Source organism: Carcharodon carcharias, chromosome 6 (assembly GCF_017639515.1).
Source record: "Carcharodon carcharias isolate sCarCar2 chromosome 6, sCarCar2.pri, whole genome shotgun sequence".
Classification (NCBI taxonomy): domain Eukaryota; kingdom Metazoa; phylum Chordata; class Chondrichthyes; order Lamniformes; family Lamnidae; genus Carcharodon; species Carcharodon carcharias.
This window is the reverse complement of record NC_054472.1, coordinates 159,715,754-159,734,653: the sequence shown is the minus strand read 5'-3', so window position 1 is coordinate 159,734,653 and position 18,900 is coordinate 159,715,754. Positions and strand designations below refer to the sequence as shown.

At 42.6% G+C, this 18,900-nt stretch overlaps 1 protein-coding gene across 2 annotated transcripts in view; it reads left to right on the top strand.

The window, feature by feature from the left end:
• LOC121279235 (protein FAM135B-like) overlaps nucleotides 1-18,689 on the top strand; it is a 454,418-nt gene extending 435,729 nt beyond the window's left edge. For both annotated transcript variants that reach the window (XM_041190288.1, XM_041190289.1), the window contains exons 18-20: nucleotides 1,435-1,545; nucleotides 13,001-13,114; nucleotides 17,713-18,689. In XM_041190288.1, coding sequence (XP_041046222.1) covers nucleotides 1,435-1,545; nucleotides 13,001-13,114; nucleotides 17,713-17,918 — 431 coding nt within the window. In that variant the 3' untranslated portion in view covers nucleotides 17,919-18,689. The remainder of the gene's footprint in view (nucleotides 1-1,434; nucleotides 1,546-13,000; nucleotides 13,115-17,712) is intronic.
• The last annotated feature ends 211 nt before the right edge of the window (nucleotides 18,690-18,900 follow it).

Here is an 18,900-nt window from a genome sequence, read left to right as displayed (position 1 = left end):
GAGAGATTTAAAAGTCACATCAGCATTAGCGTGCTGACCTTTCACCTCTGGGATTTGCAGTGTATTCCAGCTCAGATTGATTAATGTTATCTGTTTCTTTAGTCTGTAGGCGTCACTCTTTATCTGCATTTTTCACTGTGCGGGTCTTTTTTCTCTCTCTCTCAATATTTCTCTCTTTCATGCTCAGTTTAATTTTTCTCTCTCTCTCCCTATCTTTCTTACTTTCATCTTTCCTCCTGAAAGGCTGCTGCGTGAAATGAATTTGGCTGCCTCACCCGGTTGCCAGTGATGAGATTCATAGCATACACCTGCCGACAATTCTGCACTAATTGGCAATCTCAATCAGATAGCATCTGGTGTGAGGAAATAGGAATGTCACACTGATGCAGCAGGAGTCGCAATCATTTTCCAGTAAGTCTGAGCGGAGACAGGCAAAGAAGTGTCTGCTGTAACACATTTCTAATCCTGGTGGTTAAAGAACTGACTTTAATTATAGTGGAAGTCCCATTACCTGTCGTAATAGTGGAACGCTTGGCAGTCTGTCAAAAACTGCACTATCAGGTACAAAACTGCACAAATGACAAATTTAGGCTGTAACTCATTTGAAGGAGAGAATGTAGCTTTAAAAGAAACTGGCAGGGCATGGTATTAACTACTGCTTTATTTTCTTTCCATATTGAATGAACAAACACTTTTGCATTACTTCCAATATTGAGCTGGCCTATATGAATTGAACAAAAGCACATTGCAGAGAGAGGCAGGGGGCCACACTTCTCATTTAATATAGTTTTTATTCTATGCCTCTCTCCCCTTCTAATTCATCTATACTAGGAGCCTCATTCCACCCAGGTGTATGAGTTGCCGAGGAGCTTATCATATAGGAAGTTAGCCAGGAACTGATCAATCAGTGGTAACATTGGCAATACAGGTGTAACCTCTGAAATTGTAATCAGAGAATTCTGATATGAGCATCTCATCTGCCTTTCAGGTGCCATTTCTTCATTCATCCCTTCCTACACCACTTCTAAAACCTGTCTCGCTGTCCATAACAGAACACAAAAAGATGGTTGACTGCATCTTCTTCCATTATAGCCTCCAAACTCCCTCCATTGATCTGGTTCTTCTATTTTGTTGGTTCAACTCTCGTCATTGCTGCTTTGAACTTTCTTCTCCTCCCAAGCTGCGAGCACAGCGACTCTCTTCAGCAGCAGTTGCACTGCGTCTCACTCTTGCCTCATTCCTTCTCAAGACCTCAACTACAACTGTTTCAGGCTTCTCCCCATTGTGCTTTGAAAATCAAGCTAGCCATCATCTTATCATTACTTGGCTTAACCTGTTTTCTCTCATTGCTTTTTAATCGTGTGAACGAGGTAGGGGGAATGTTTGTACTTTAGCAATTATTGGTAACTAATTTTGTTTTTTACACCAATCTAGGCCTTTGGCTCATGCAGAAACTGAAAAAGTCTAGCTCACTGTTGCAACTAACCTTCAAAGATCAGGCTGACCCTCGCAAGACTTTCCTGTATAAACTCAGTGAAAAACCAGGTAGGTGTTCTGTGATCTGTGTATTTTCTGTGGAAACACTAGCAGGTTAGTATATCCCATTGAAGTGTACGCTTGACTTTTCCCCTTTCCCCAACCCCAAGCACTTCCAGGCAATGACTAAAGCTGTGATACGATTGAAAAAGTGCGAGCAACCTTCCAGTACCTCAACCAAATGCATGTTTATCACATGTGACCCTTGTCATTGCTGTTTGAAAGCTAGTCAACTACAGTGAGCATCACAATCAAGCCTGTCTTCACCCAATGTCCACTCTTGTGAGTTCAATAGGAACCTGTGACAATTCCGGCATTTTCAACACCTTTTCCCTTTCAATGACCTGATAGTTTCACATTCCCTTATGATTTTAAAATTGCATCTTCTGCTTTCTGTCTTGCAGAAATAACTTGATTCAAGTCTAATGATTAATTCTGATTGTAGTAAATAGCCAGCTGAAATCCATTTAAAATTTCCTCCAGGTATTCAATGTATTGATCGACAGAAAATATGGCACACTAAATAGAATCACACAGGCTAAAACAATTATCCATTTTTTTCTATTTAATTAATACACAAAAACAAATCTACTAGGATCAGACTTTATCCCTTGAAAGCTTTATAACCATAAATAGTTAATCAAAGGATTCTTCTATGAAACCTTTCAGTTCTTCTTTCAAAGTATGTGCAAGGCTAGCTATTAATTTCAGAAATACAACAAAGAGTTAAAGACCCAGAGGCATGATCTATTCATTTTTGTTCCTTTGAAGATAGGGCTGTCATTCAATCATTTTCAAAGCTACAATATATTTTGGCGCAATATAACACAGGTTAGACTATAATATGAAGAAAACTCATTGCAATGTTAATGACAAGATAAACACGCACTGGAACCTTAACTGATACAACATTCCAGTGCGTATGCCTGACCCACCTAAGCGTAACACAGCGTGTGATGATGTCAGGTGAGCGTCCCAACGTCATTGCGCACTTGCACAATATTTCAGTCAGCAAGCACATTTCCAAGATTAACGCATGCCCGCCAACGCAACTAGCTGGGAATTTTCACTGCCCATCCAACTTTACGGTTGGCGGGTGGGCGAATCAGCCAGACGGCCTTTGCATTTTTCAGGAAACCTCATCCAAGTTTTCTGTTATTAGATAACTAAAATAAAAAATCTATGCCCAGAAATTTTATATGTCTATGCTCTCTATGTGTGGACATTTTTTTCCAGGTTTAAAAATCTTGATTTGATACTTGTACTTTCAGGGAGCTTTCTGTGAGTGCTCCCCAGTGCCAGCGCCGACTTCAGCACTCGCCCTCGCTCCACATTGGCCAGCCAGCGTGAAATTGCAGTCGAGGGCTGATCATGGGCGACGGTCCCTTCCCCGGCTGCTCCCAGGTCTGCCGATCATGCCCGCAAGCCGAACTAAAAATTCTGCCCCATACCTTAGCTTGGAATGAGTTTAGAATGCGCAACTCAGCCCATGTTTCATGTATCTGATCTTAAATATCTGCCATCCTATGTAAAACTCCAAGACCTGTTATTCTATATGTAATCACACATCCATTTACTATTCTTCTGTCTATATTTAAATCACAATATGCTGCGTACTAAATGGAAGGCTTAGCATGGTTATAATGAGTGAGTTAATTGGGATCTGAATGCTTGGTTTGGCTGAACTTAGTATTGCCTTGTGTCTATAATTTGTTTTGGCATAAAGTGGCATTGGTCAGAGATAGGACAACGGTGCTTTACTTGCTTGTTTCTTTTATTCTCTGCTCTGTCTTTCAGTATATGCTGCAACCATCTCACTTCCTATTTTTTCCTTTGTTTCTTCTCACTGTTCAATGATAGGAAGAGCGGGAACAGCGTTACTGATGTCTCACTGCCATATTATGCATAATGTACAGAAAGGAAAATATTCTTCATCACAAATCCTCCTTATTAAGAAAATGGATTGGAGATTTGCTCCCAAACCTGTGTCAATGTTGCTCTGTAGTCATCTTTCAGAAATACAGAGGTGACACTGCTACTGATTTAGTTATTTAAATATTAAAAGCCTCCCCTTGTTGTGATTGATCATCTGACTGGCACTCTGCAAAATCCACTCGGGTCATCTTGTAAGGCAAGCTTGCCAACATTCTCGTGTGAAAGGCCGCATTTCAATTTCTTTCTCACTCGGGGCCAATGTGCAAATATTTGGAAGAAGAATAAACCAAATCAGATGAATGTAAATTTACCTCATTATGAAATATCTCTAACACCCCCACCGCTTCCCGTGTGTCTGCTGCCTCCGGTGGGCCACGCTCTTCCACTACCCCACCCCACCCCCAGCGCCACAGCCGAGCAAACTCTCCCCTGTGCTCTGGTAAGCTGGAAACTGAGAATTGATTACCGCTACTTACCTTCCCACTGCTTGCTGCTCGTCCAATCACAGGCTGTTTTCTCCCTGCAGTTTCTCCAACAGTGAACATAGCTGCAAATGCAGGGAGAAAACAGCCTGTGATTGGGTGAGCAGCTCTACAGCAACTTTCAAATCCACTTAGCTATTCTCCCATGTATCTTTTACAATGCCTGATGGATCACATACAGATGCATGCCAGGCTGGGTTCTGGCCCGCAAGCTGCCTGTTGGACGAACCTGTTATAAGGAATCATGGCTGACAGCCAATGTGTCATCTTTAATTTACTCAGAGCAATGGAATTCCAGTGCAGGCCTGGTAAACATTCAGTTTAAATGGACTATGAAGAACTTCTAAATTGAAATGTGCGCTTGAATTAGGCCTAATTAGAATTTTTGCAAAACCAATTTGACCAATTCCCAGGGTAGTGGTGGGAATGTGGAAAAATAAGGGACACTTATTGGCTGGTGGAGGGAAGGTGCTGGCAAGACTGGGGAAAGTGGTGTGCTGACGGGAGGCTGTCCAGAACACGGGAGTAGTAGGAGTGGGGCAGAGGAGGCTGCCAGGAGAGGGGGGTGGGGGGAGGAAAGCTGTCCAGATGCCGGTGAGGTAGGGGGGGAGGGGGAGAGCGGGTTAGGCTGTTCACACCTTGGGAGCAAGGAGGGTGGTGGGATGGGGTGTGGTACTCTCTAGACCATAGAATCCGGCTGCTGAGAGGAGAGTGTGCTTCACAAATACAGAACTCAAAGGCCTGTGGAAACCAGAGCAGTGACTCACATGCAGTCTCAGATCTGCTGCTTCAAAAATACTGAACAAAGGTCAGCAAACAACTCGGGGGACAATGGCCTCCGATACGAGACAGTCCCGTAAAATCTAGGACAGCTGGTCACCCTATGCAAAATGTTCCAGACATCTATTGTTTACAACTTGTAGCGTTCAATGGTTTAATTGATCTGTGTTTGATTGTGTCGCTTTGTTCACTGATCTATAGTCACTATGTTTAATTGCTTAAGTCTGTTGGTGGAGCTAGAGAGCTTAAGTAACTGACACATTACAGAAGATTCCAGAACCTGGGCTGAGAGCACGTGTGTAGAAATCCTGTAATTGCTGAAGTATTTAAAGCACTGTAAATAAGCCTGCTGTAGATTTAGAACTAGTGTCGTCTCTGCATTGTTCTGAGATAAATTAGATATATAAGATACACAGCAAATTGATTGCATAACACAACTGACATCCTGAAAATCATATAACCATAGTAATTGAAACAGCTAAAAGAACAGCTTGTTGCTTGCTCCCCTCCTGCTGTTTCCCTATGTGGAGCTTCTGCTTCCTGTATATTATTCATAGCTGTGAGACATCAATAATACTATTCTCCCTCAAGGAAAAAAAGGAACAAATAAGAAGAGAGGTAATTGCAGCATATACTGAAATACAAAGCAGAGAAAGACTTTGTAAAAGCATTAATATTGTCATTATACACGGCTACCAGATGAATCCTTGTAGAACTCCTGCCAGAAATGCATATCTCCTCACTGCAATAGAAGTGGAGTAACAACAACTTGCATGAATATATTGTCTTTAACATAGTAAAAATCCCATGGCACTTAACAGGAATGTTTTATAACGCAAAATTTGACACCAAGCCACTTGAGATATTCAGACACGACCAAAAATCTTGGTCGGGCTATATTTTAAGGAGCATTTTAAAGGAGTGTAAGATTTCAGTTTTCAGGGCCACAGATACCTAAATAAGCAGTTGACCAGTCATAAGTAATTTTAAGATGGTATATTAAGTTTAGTAAGAAACAACAGTTTAGATATGTTACATTAACTGATTAGACAGAAAAAAAAAAGTATGCGATCCACAACAGCTTGTGATAACGGCATTCCACTCTCTAGTCAAAGTGTTGGGAAACTCTTCCCTCGATCTCTCAATCTTCCATCCGAAGAAGGCAGCTGCGCAACGAGTACCGCCACCTTACCAGCACGTCAGCCCTGTACAATCCCTCAGCAGGACCTAGCTCCTGTGCATGAACAGTTGTTAATATACCCTTTTTGCAGGGGCTGGTAGCTTACCCAGTGTCAATCATCTATCTAAATATTCTGATCAATGGATACAGGACAGGTACTCCAAACGTCCAGGTGGTTACCACTTCCCCTGTTCATCATGCTGCTCGAGGTCAGTTTTAAGTTTACATCACGCTGAAAGTCATACCTTGGTCTTTTAAAACATAAAAACCAGGAGCAGGAGTAGGCCATTGGGTCCTTTGAGCCTGCACCACCATTCAATATAATCATGGCTGACCCTCTAACTCAACACCATATTCCCGCTTTTTCTCCATACCCCTTAATGCCCCTATCAATTTCTTTTTTGAATATACTCAGTGACCCGGCCTCCACGGCCTTCTGTGGTAGAGAATTCCACAGATTGACCACTTTGAGTGAAGAAATGTTTCTTCATCTCAGTCCTAAGTGGTTTGCCCCATATCCTGAGACTATGGCCCCTGGTTCTATTCTCCCCAACCAGTGGAAATTTCCTCCCTGCATCTAGCCTGTCTAGCCCTGTTAGAATTTTATATGTTTCACTCGGATCTCCTCCCATTCCTCTAAACTCTAGTGAATACAGGCCCAGTCGGACCAATCTCTCCTCATATGACAGCCCTGCCACCCCCTGGTATCAGGCTCACTAGCCTTCGCTGCACTCCCTCTACATCAAATATATCCTTTCTTGGGTAGGGAGACCAAAACTGCACGCAATACTCTAGATGTAGTCTCACCAAAGCCTTGTATAACTGCAGTAAGATATCCCTACTTCTGAACTCAAATCCTCTTGCAATGAAGGCCAAACATACCATTTGCCTTCCTAATTGCTTGTTGCACCTGCCTGTTTACTTTCATTAACTGGTGTACAAGGACACCCAGGTCCCTTTGTACATCCACATTTCCCAATATATCACCATTTAAATAATACTCTGCCTTTCTGTTTTTCACACCGAAGCATATAACTTCACATTTGTCCATGTTATACTGCATCTTCTATGTATTTGTCCATACACACAACTTGTCTAAATCACCTTGAAGCCTCCTTACATCCTCTTCACAACTCACAACCCCACCCAGCTTTGTGTCATCAGCAAACTTGGAAATATTGCATTTGGTTTCGTCATACGAGTCATTTATATATATGGTGAATAGCTGTGGCCGAAGCACTGATCCGTGCGGTACACCACTAGTTACTGCCTGCCACCCAGAAAAAGACCCATTTATTCCGACACTCTGTTTCCAGTTTGTCAACCAGTTCTCAATCCATGCCCGCATATTACCCCCGATCCCATGTGCTTTAATTTTTCCCACTAGCCTCTTATGTGGGACCTTATCAAAAGCCTTCTTGAAATCCAAATACACCATATCCACTGGTTCTCCCTTATATATCCTACTAGTTACAGCCTCAAAAACTCCAGTAGATTAGTTAAGCATGATTTCCCTTTCATAAACCCTTGCTGACTTTGTTTAATCCGGTTAATGCTTTCAAAGTGTTCTGTTACCATGTCTTTATAATAGACTCTAACATTTTCCCCACTGATGTTAGGCTAACTGGTCTGTAATTCTCTGTTTTTTCTCCCTCCTTGTTTAAATAGTGGGGTTACATTTGCCATCCTCCAATCTGATGGAACTGCTCCAGAGTCTATAGAATTTTGGAAGATGATCACCAATGCACCCAATATTCCCAGGGCCACTTCCTTTAGTACTCTGGGATGTGGATTATCAGGCCCTGGGGATTTTTTTAGGCGTTAACCCCATTAACTTCTCTAGCACCATTTTTTACTAACACTAATTTTCTTTAATTCCTCCCTCTCACTAGACCCTTGGTTCCCTAACATTTCTGGGAAATTATTTATGTCCTCTTTTGTGAAGACAGAACAAAAATATGTGTTCAATTCCTCTGCCATTTCTTTGTTCCCCCTTATAATTTCCCCCGTTTCTGACTATAAAGGATCTACATTTGACTTTGCTAACCTTTTTCCCTTCATATATTTATAGAAGCTTTAACAGTCAGTTTTTATGTTCCCTGCAAGTTTACTCTCATACTCCATTTTCCCCCTCTTGATCAATTTTTTTGTCCACTTTTGCTGAATTCTAAACTGCTCCCATTCCTCAGGCTTGCTGCTTTTTCTGGCAATTTTATATGTCTCCTCTTTGGATCTAATACTATCCCTAATTTCTTTTGTAATCCATGGTTGAACACCTTTCCTGTTACATTTTTCTAAACACTTGGGAGATAAAGGGGTGCCCAGGACGCCATCTAACAACTCAGGAGTGAATGGCAGCCTGAACTAAGGCTGTTAAGGTGTCAAAGTGTTTAGCAAGGGAGGCAATCAATGTTGCTTAGAAAATCCTATAAAATGCTGAAGATGCCCGTTTAGATAAGAGTTTTTTTAAATATTTTCAGGTCCCCAATTTCTTATAGCAGGACAGAAAGCTAGTGAGGCAAAGAGGTTTAGGGGAAGAATTGCAGAGCTTAGAGCTGAGACAGCTGAAGACAAGGTCACCAATGATGGAGCAAGTAAAATCAAGAATGCACTGGAGGCCAGAATTGGAAGAGCAGAGAGAGATCTTGAATGTTTGAAGGGCTGGAGAGATGGGAAAACATAACGCAAAGGATGGATTTGAATTCAAGAATGAGAATTTTAAAATTGAGACATTGCTAAACTAAGAGCCAATGTAGGTCATGGAGCTGATGAGTGATTGGGACTTGGTGCAAGATCTCAATTTCTGTCTATCCAGCACGGGAGCATTCCTGAGAATAATCCTGTGCAAAATATTATTTGGGAATGTGGTCTTTGACACAAAGCTTGCAAAATAAAATTACTGTCCAAATTGCTATTAAAAACATAAGTCAACATGAAAAATGTGCAATATTTATGTGAATTGAAGAGATCGATGTCATTGGCAGCTGTATTTATTAATGAGCATATGCACACATATTAAGTAGGTTCTTATAAAGTACAAACATCTGTCAAAAATGCTGAAACAGATGTTTCTGCGAGCTTTCATGCCTCTGTAAATATTGTGATGAAGGTTTTATTAACTTCTGTTCAGCAAGAAGTAATGTAATCTGCAAGACAAAACTCATTGCTGCTGAGAACAAAATCACAAAGAGTTCTATTTTGAAATATGTGACGTGAAATCATCTGAAGTTCTGTAATGAATCTTAGAGCAGTCTTCTGAGTTTTTATGATGTTGTGTGCATGGTGTGGACAAACATGCAATCACAATTTTCTCTGAGCTCCTGGCAATTTGAGCTCAGCGTCTGCTTATTGATTTGCTCTCTGCTAGATGATTGAGGCCCAACAGAGGATTTTTAAAATAAAATTTACATGAGTTCATCATAAAATGAAAATTAAGGTATACAAACAATAAACCCTATGAACGGCTTCCATTTATCCAGCACATTATCATTGCTCTCAGAAACATTTCAAAGAGCATTGCTAACAATGATTTGCTTTGAAGAGCAGAGGTTGTTATTACAGCAGATCCAGCAGCCGTTTTGTACACCGCGAGAATCCCCAACCAATAATGAGGTGAATGATCTATTTTTGGCGAAGTTGACTAGAGGAGGAAACTTGGCCACACTCTAGCATTGCTAGTTCTACAGCAATTGGCTGAAAGTGGTTGTCAGCTAACCAGGATGGTGTTTTTTCTCCCAATCGAGTCCCATCTCCAAAGTGGACAGGTCAGGGAACAGAAACAAGAAAACAAGTAGGATGTATTTGAGTCTAAAAAAAATGATTTAGAATGTTTTCAATAAGGTTTGTGAATTATAATTGAGGTAAAAATAAAACCGAGAAAAAGAGAAATGAGATGAGTTGACGATTTTTATCGGTTCTGTCATGCTAAAGGTGAACATTTTATAATGAAAAATGAAATGATAGCCTTCTGTTGAGTCAGATTGTTAAATTTATTTATTGATCTGCTTGTTCTCTTTGACACCTAGTAACAACTAAGCTCTTTTCACGTATCAGTAAACTTTAAAGCTGGAAAGTGTGTGGATTTTGGTTGAGGGCATGATTAGTTTCAGCCTTTGATGCCATCACAGTCAAACAGCCTTTTGATGCTCACTGTCAAAGCTCACACGCAAAGATTGGACAAGTGCACAAGATACCTGAAGGTTGCTAGTATTTGATTTATTAATTTTTATCAATAGTGCTGGCTTCAGTGTTAGCATTAAAGATAAAAAATTTTTTTTAAATAGTTTACTCAGGGCAGAATTTTTCAGTCCGCATGTGGGGCCAGGCCTGACACTCCGATGCATAAAATGACGCATGATGATGTTGGGCGTGTGTCCCGATGTCATCGCGCAGTCCTGCAACATTTCGTTCAGCGGGCGCGCTCCAGAGTTGGCTGAGCGCCCGCCGATATGTAAACAGCCTATTAAGGCCATTAAGAAAGCAATTCATGTTAAGGCTGGTGGGCAGGTGAAAAGCCCATGCGGCCTTCGCGTTTTTTAGAAAACCTCATCCACAATCGGGATGAGGTTTCCTAAAGCTTTTGTTAAATAAATAAAAAGGCTTTCATAAAAATAAAAACATGATCCATCTCAGGTGATACAGTCAGATGAGGGGACATGTTTAAATAAATTTGTAAATTATTTATTTAATTATTTTAAGATCCATTACATCTCTGCCTCAGGGAGATTGAAGAGAGCACTAGCCCCGATTCTCCTTCCTCCCCTCGCCCGCGCAGGTAGCGCTGAGCGCTACTGGTTGTGTATTATGCTGGGTGGGCCTTAATTGGCCCGCCCGTGTAAAATGGCGGCACAGAGCCAATCGCGGGCGGCGATCACTCTGTGCCCACTCCTGCCCATCCCAGCCGCCATATGAAAAATCCTGCCCAGGGAGTTTGAAATGTTCATACATCCATGATGTTTAACAATAATTGTTCTTTTTCTTCTTCAGGACTGACTCTAAACGTTAAGTGTTAATAACGTTCAGAAAAATAACTTGAGTATCGAGATCAATTAAATGCTTCCCTTTACGGCTGTCACGGTTCTAAGTGAAATTCATTTTGGGCAGTTTGAACTAAATTCTCAGCATTTGCAGGCCCACAACAAAAAGCTGACCATTATTACATGTTGAGTGGCACTAAATTTTAAAGAGGCTTTTTTAGAGGCCATAAAGGTGTTTGATGTGGAAAGTAGAAGTGTTGCACTAGTGTAGAGAAGTGTGAACTGCTAAGATTGGGATATAATACAAGGAGCAGAGTAAAGGGAATACCATTTTTGAGCTGGCTGTGCTGTGCAACACCTGGGCTGTTTGCTGCTGCATGGTCGGTGCAACATGTTGGGAAATGTACCCAGCATAAAATGACGCAATTCATAGAGCACAAATGAAAAAGTCACAAATATTAGGAAAAAATGAAACCTGTCCATATGGAACATACACACTGTCCAAAACAATAGGAAGCTAAATGTCACATTCAGTGGAAAGTTACTGCTTCCAACTGGTCTGTGAAAGAAACAAAGGCTAAGACTCGGTTAGCCAGGCAACATAGCAAATGCAAGATTGAAAATAGAGACATTTATATCACGCATGACATACACTGTTTATGCTTGCAGTAGTTTCTTTTTAAAAAATATTGTGTTTGGCTCTTTATAAACCAGCCGAAGCTGTGCCGTCATTCCATTGGATACATAATTATATAATTGCTTTTTTTAAAATTTGTTGCTGTCCTTTCCTGAAATCTCTGTCATGATTGGAACAGTTCTTGAGGCAGCAACCACCCAATGGTACCTCACCCAAGTGGACTGCTCTTCATGTGTGAACTTAGACAATGTCAGCAAACTATTTGTCTAAGGATGGGGGAGTAATGCAGGAGGTATCCAACCTGATTCTCCTCACACAACAGTCTGTACATTTGCTGTCCAACAGGAGCCATTAGATGGTGATCAGTTCAGGGACACTGAAGCTAATCATTACTTTTCACCCAGTTAAAGTCCCTTAACTTTTTTTTTAATTCTTTCATAGGATGTGAGCATTGCTGACAAGGCTAGCATTTGTTGCCCATCCCTAATTGCCCTTGAGAAATTGGCATTGAGCTGCCTTCTTGAAGCACTGCCGTCCAGCTACGGCGCTGTTAGGAAGGGAGATCCCATATTTTGACTCAGTGACAGTGAAGGACTGACAATACAGTTCCAAGTCAGGATGGTGTGCACCTTGGAGGGGAAGTTGCAAGTTGTGGTGTTCCCGTGTGCCTGCTGTCCTTACCCTTCTAGGTGATAGAGGTTGTGGGTTTGAAAGGTGCTGTGCAAGGAACCTTAGTGAGTTGCTGCAGTGCATCTTGTATATAGTGCACACCGCTGCCACTGTGCGTTAGTGATGGTGAGAGTGAATATTTAAGAGGTGCTGTTCAAGCAGGCTGCTATGCCCTGTATTGCATTGAGCTTCTTGTGTGTCATCGAAGCCTCACTTATCCAGGTAACCCTGTGCAAAGTAATGATTAAACCTGAGACATTCCTGATCTGTATGGTTCAATACCAAGTGAGAATTTGGACCTTTTTTATGAGTATCACACGTATTTTTTTGGAATTAGCAGGATAAATTGTATCCACCAGTTGTAATGGGTCAGGTGGAAATTAGCATTTGCATTTACATTATGATCGATGGCCAGCAACAGAAACTGAACATGCTTATTCTTGTACTCCCTGTGTTTTCCACAAATCAATTGAATTAATAAAAACACCCAGCTTTCGGTTTCCACTCTGCTAAGTTGACAGCTTCAGCTGACTCCCTTTGATGAACCCCATCTCCTCTGGTACTTTGCTTACCCCACTGGATGGGTGGAGGCTGGGGTTGAAGAAAAATCACAGAGTGGGTCTCTGAGTGGATGCCATTAGCCTCTCGGTAATCAACTGCAGAGCAACGGGAGTCGGTCACCTCCCTCCTCCTTAGCAGCAGGACACCCAGAGAGGAATGAGCAACAACAGAAACTCTAATAATAGGAAGACCAAAAGCTTTATTTGGATCTCATTTCTAATTGTAATCTGTTATTTTGATGTAGGGCTGCAATACTTCAAGAATATTATGCTGGTGGCATCGACGCAGGATCGCTACGTTCCTTTTCATTCCGCCCGGATTGAAATGTGTAAGACAGCTTTGAAAGATAGACAGACTGGTAAATGTCGTCTTCATGATTTCTTTCGTTATTTCCTTTCTTTAAGTACCTAAAGATGATACTGTACCTTTTTAAAAATCGATAAACCTACATGAAGGGTCAGTACCTATGTTTCAGGGCACCAAGGAAGTTGCAAAGGTTAGGAGTGAAATAATAATTAGATTTGAGCCTAGTTTGCCGGAGTAAGGGACAGCTGATTGAGAGAGGGAAGAACTCAGAGAGTGGATCATGATCACCTCATCCCCAGTTCACTGGCACCTCAGTATCGTGCCAACCCAATTGCCACCTTAGATAATAGGAGAGCCATTGTTCTTCTCCATTTCCCTATTTGTTTCACTTAAGCTGCAAATAGTGCTGCACTATTTCCCATCCTGAATCATTACCAGGGCATCAAAGCTATGGATCTCATTATTCCTGACAATTTCCCATTCCTTCCACAATGCAATGGGTTTTAAACAAAAAGTTTGGTATCAGCTTACCTTATGGGCAGGATATTGAGTTCAGCGAGCGGGGGCAGGACCCGCTCACCAACATGTAAAATGACGCAGGATGACGTTGGGCGGAACTCCCAACGTCACCCCGCATCATTTCAATTTTCAGGTCAGCGGGGGTGCAGCCGAATCAGCTGTGCGCCCACTGACCTGTCAACAGCCTATTGAGGCCATTTAAAAACTAATTGAAGTAGGTAAAGGACCTGCCCGCCCAACCTTAAGGTTGGCGGGCAGGCCGGGAGCCCTGGCGGACTTCAGAAAAAGCATGAAACCTCACCCACGGGTGGGATGAGGTTTCATGTAGGTTTTTAAAAGTTTAATTAAAAGTGATGAACATGTCCCAACCCGTGTGACAGTGTCACATGAGGGACATGTCAGGGAAATTTTATTTTTCTATGTTTCACATTTTTGAATTTGGTGCCAATCTCCCTGAGGCAGCACTTACCCTCAGGGGAGATGAGTGCACTCTTTCACGCACATGCTTATGGAATGCCCCCCACCCCTCCGCCCGCCTGCCCAGGGAGCTCATAGCGCTTCCTGGCGGATGTCACGCTGGGCAGGCCTTAATTGGCCCACCCATGTAAAATGGTAGTGTACCCCCAATTGGGGGTGCTGATCGGAGATACGCACACTTCTGAACTCCCCACCCCCCACAATGGGGGGAAAATTCTTCCCTATGTTTTAGTTTAACTTATCTTCTTTTCTACTCTGTTCAGCTTTACTGATTGCCTGTACTCTATACTTTGGCCCTTGGTTTCCCAGTAAATTATAACCATTGCTTGAGGAGGAAAATGATTGAGAAAAATCCACAACCAACCCATTCTCGTGGGAAACAGCAGAGCCAATCAGTGGGAAGTGTTTTACCAAAATGGCTATTTCGAGAAAATTAAACTGGATATTTCATATTTATTAAATGGTAAAAATATTCCAGGAACTTGAAATCTGAATGACAGTGATATTAACATAGTAAGGATTGTGGCTTAAAGATTTGAGGTAAGAGAGTGTTTGTTATCTGGGTATTGCACTGATTCTGTGCCTGGAATCTGCCCACGTTCTCACCGTAAAATTAGAGGCTCAGGGGTGATGTGATTTTTGTTTTTAGGGTTCTAAAGGGACTAGATACTATAGACCATAACATCAAATTTAACCTCACTTAGTAGAACCAAACATTACAGCCTGTGGCGCTAAACTCAAAACTAGTCTGCAAAAAGATTGGGCAGGATCTTTCATTCAGAGCTAGGACCCCAACATCGGGATCAAATGCGAGTCCTGACCCTGTACTAAATCAGGAGCAGTAACCCGAAATCGATTTCAGCTGGATTGGCCAATTACTGGCCAGACGGCACGCTCACCACCCAATTAAGGATGCAGGTGGTTTCCCGAAGTCCCTCTTGACCCTCCAGCATGAAAGGAGCTGCAATGCTGTTGTAGGGGAAGGAGCTAGGGAGCCTCCATTTTGAGGTGCCTTGTCAGCACTTTTAACATGGTTGGAATGAAAATGGTCACCTCTATGGCCATGCCTGTGGCCAGGTAGATGTGCAGCTGTGGGCGACCCCAACGTGACCTTGGAGCTCTGCACGCCACCCCCCCCCCCAACCCCTGCACGCCCCCCCCCCACCCCCCCCTCCCCACCCTGCCACCACCCTGGTCTATCACCAGTGCACAAGTGATCAACTATGGACCAGCTGCCCAAGGGAGGCAGTGGAAGAAGTTAGTATCAATTCATGCAAATGCAAGTTAGTATATTTTCTGAAAGAAATCAACCTGAATAATTTTGAAACATGATGTAAGTGTAGCACGCTCAGAACGGGCAGATTTTGGGCCTATTGTCACCAAAGTTTGCTACCACTGAAATTTTTCTCCAGTCGTATCTGAGTCCACTGTAGACTAATTGATAGTAATTGTGCTATGACTTGTTGACCACTCCATTAGCGTATCAAACAAAATACCAGCATAGTAAAAGGTGAACTAGACGGAACTTTGTCATTTTATGTCTAGCATTTCCTATGTTCCTATGATTTGCTACTTTGCTTTATCAATCTTTGCAAATTTGATCTATCAAGTTGATTTTGATCATTTTGGAATATCACTCTTACAAAGCATGTAAGGATAACTGTCACCATCTATACTTTAGTGAGACATTCTTGGATGAGTGGATTGGTTTTGGCAGCTTAATGGTGATTGTTGCAGGAAAATAGAAGGAAACATGATACAAATAACAAGTTGTTTTTCCACCAACTTGAAGCACACAGATGGTGGCTGTAACTTCCATATATAATGAAGTCATTGCCATAGACCTTCCACCATGGGATCAGCCTGAAGGTTAAGTGCCTCCCACAGAGAAGATGGAAGATGATGAAACAACACTTGTTTTTTTTCCCCCACAGTTCCTCCCTCAAGACTGGCATCACCGAAAGAGATTAAGTAGCACACAATAGGGATCCGAACTGGAATGGCCATGGGCTGTCTCGATTAAGTTTGTAATAATCAAGGGCCAATGCCAGCAAACTGCTCCTATTGTGCCAATAAATTGGAAGTCTTACTGCCAGGCACTGCTGGCTGAATTTTAACTGCCAAATAACGGTGGGTTGGGGTCGGGGCACATGTTAAATGTTAAAAATCTGAAATTCGGCTACTTCCAGGATGAACAGAGGCAGGACAAAGGGCAGACAGACTACTCACTCCCAGGAGAGGGATTAGCAATTGAAATATCTTAAGGAGGCTGACTTAACCTGATTTTCAGGTCTTTCAGTGGCCAACTGGGTTGGCCACCCCTCAGAAAGCTGAGGGGAGGCAAGGAGAGCTTTACGGAGAAGCTAAGTGCATTGTTGTAAGCAAGTAGGTGCAGGATGATTCCCCATTGCGCCCTAAGCTCTCCTCTTCCCCCTACCACCCAAACCTTACAAAGACCCTTGGAATTGAAGACTGCCAGTCCCAATGCGCCCCCCACCCCCAACACCCCTCCCTGTCCACAAGCCAGGTTGTGAATTGTGAATTGTACCTCCAGGTTCTGTGCTCTGTTGTGGAGTCCTCCCAGCCTGACTGGAAGCTAAGCCTGTCGAACAGGCTGACTCCTTGGTGGGGAACCTGTCAATGACAAAAGTTGCATGCTTTGGGGTTAAAACTCCACAGCTTGCAGGGTAATCCAGACTTTCCGTATTCCCATTCAAAACTCCACGTCCCCACTTCCTCCCTTTTCCCAAGCCTACACAACCATGGGTCCCTACCCCAGTGATATACAAGGTCACAAGGGAATGGGGCCTCTGTCGGTAGAAACCCAGAAATACTGGAAAGGTGGAATTCTTCTACTCTGTTTCCCACCTGGCAGCTGGGCAATTGAAAGGTGGACTGGCTGCCTTTTGGGAAAGCCTGAACGACAAGGCAGCAGCCAGGGACTACCAGCTATGTTCCCCAGCATTGAAGAGGCTCGGTTTCGGTGGAAGGGGAGCTTCAGAGTGCAGTAGAGACATGGTGGGAGGATAGCTGAGATTATACAGGGAGAGATGGAGGATAGTGAATGGGAGCAATTAATGGTGCGGAGTGGGCAGAGGGTGAGTGCAGAGGTTGTGGTAAGTTTGCTTGAGGGTCTGGAGGAAGCACTCCTGCTCCTCCTCGTCTCCAAAGCAGTGCTGGAAGAACTTACTTGCTGCAGTCAGCAGCTACTGGCTTCTTTTAGGCACTGGGTTTCCTGAATCCTGGGAAACCCAGCCTGAAGCTGGAAAAGGCATGCAGCTTCATGAACATATTTAAATCACTGACCCATCTCTCCAAAACAGATCACTCAGACATCAGCAAAACCCGCCACAGCTAAACCCGAAGTAGGCGCATTCATGGCAGGTTTTGCACTTTTACTGATATCTGTTCCACCCACCCAATGCAGCTCTCCGCAGCTGGAAGGTGGGGTGGTATGGTGCTTGGTTAAAATTGCCCCCTTTAATGTCTTGTTTGAGAATTCAAAAATATTGCACTGGTGTAGGGAAATTGGGAATAAGGTACAGTTGCTGGAATTTAATATGGGTAGCGTGGCTCTTGCCCACTGGTTTGGAGAACCTCTGTTGTGAATATTACATTATTTTTTCTAATGTTTCTTTTTTTTTGCTGGAACAGGTTGTGTCTATACTGAAATGATCAACAATCTCCTTCGGCCAGTGACGGAGGCTGAGGACTGCACTCTGCTCCGCTACGATATTTTCCACGCACTGCCAAACACTGCCAATGCGCTGATTGGAAGGGCAGCTCACATTGCCGTCCTTGACTCTGAACTGTTCCTGGAAAAATTCCTGCTGGTGGCAGGATTAACCTACTTCAAGTAGCACTCCCAGTTTCTGCTCCTCACTCACAGTACCCCAAAGCGTTTCAACATTTCCAGGTGCTTTCTTGTAGGAAAGCACTGACTGAGTCGGTATTGATTCTTTATTACAAATATCCATATATTAATCCATGTGATCAATATGATTGTATTGTAAATAGTACTAAAAAATAATTTACATTTCAGATTGAATCTATCTAAAAATACTTTTCCTGCCTTAAAATACACAGAGAAATTAAGCAAAGGCTTTCTATGAAAAACAACTTGAGTAGGCGATTCTGATTTATCTTTTTATTTATTGTTTAACTGTCACCGTGTCTGTCTCCACATGAAAAAGAATGGATGTTGGTTGCTCCTCTCTAGAATGAACACAGCACTGCATTGGTTGCTCAGATGAAACTCGTAACTTTGGGTAAAAGCAAAATGGAATGTATGCCATCTGACAAATGCATGCCCGTACCTGTACCAGTTTAAGCCCACGTGCCCCCACAGCAGCCTACTTTGCCACATATGTGCACTTCGATAAGAGCCATTTCATGCAGTGAAGAGAGACCTGCAGAACAATGGGTGAAGAAGAGTAATCACAAGTGAGCAGGCTTATTGTAGGATGTGGGTGACATCAAGTAATGAGCAAACATTACCTGAAGCCCAACTATGAATTTGGAAAATTAATCACTCCCTATGCATCTGCCATTTCTTATATTAGTACAGAGGTGGCGGCAGGATTTTTCATGGCCACATTGAGAGATTCATGATTAAAACCAAACTTTAATTATCTGGCGTGCTCATTATGATGAGGAATATCAGCACTGGGGAATAGAATATAATTTTATTATCTGCACCTGTGTGAAATATTCTCAGTAAAGGTATAACGTGGTCTAGATGCAGAATGAACCCAAGGCTGTAATTTTGTGGGATATAAAATTGGATATATATATTCAAAAGGGAAAAATTTGCAGGGCAATGGGGAAAAAGCAGGAGAGTGG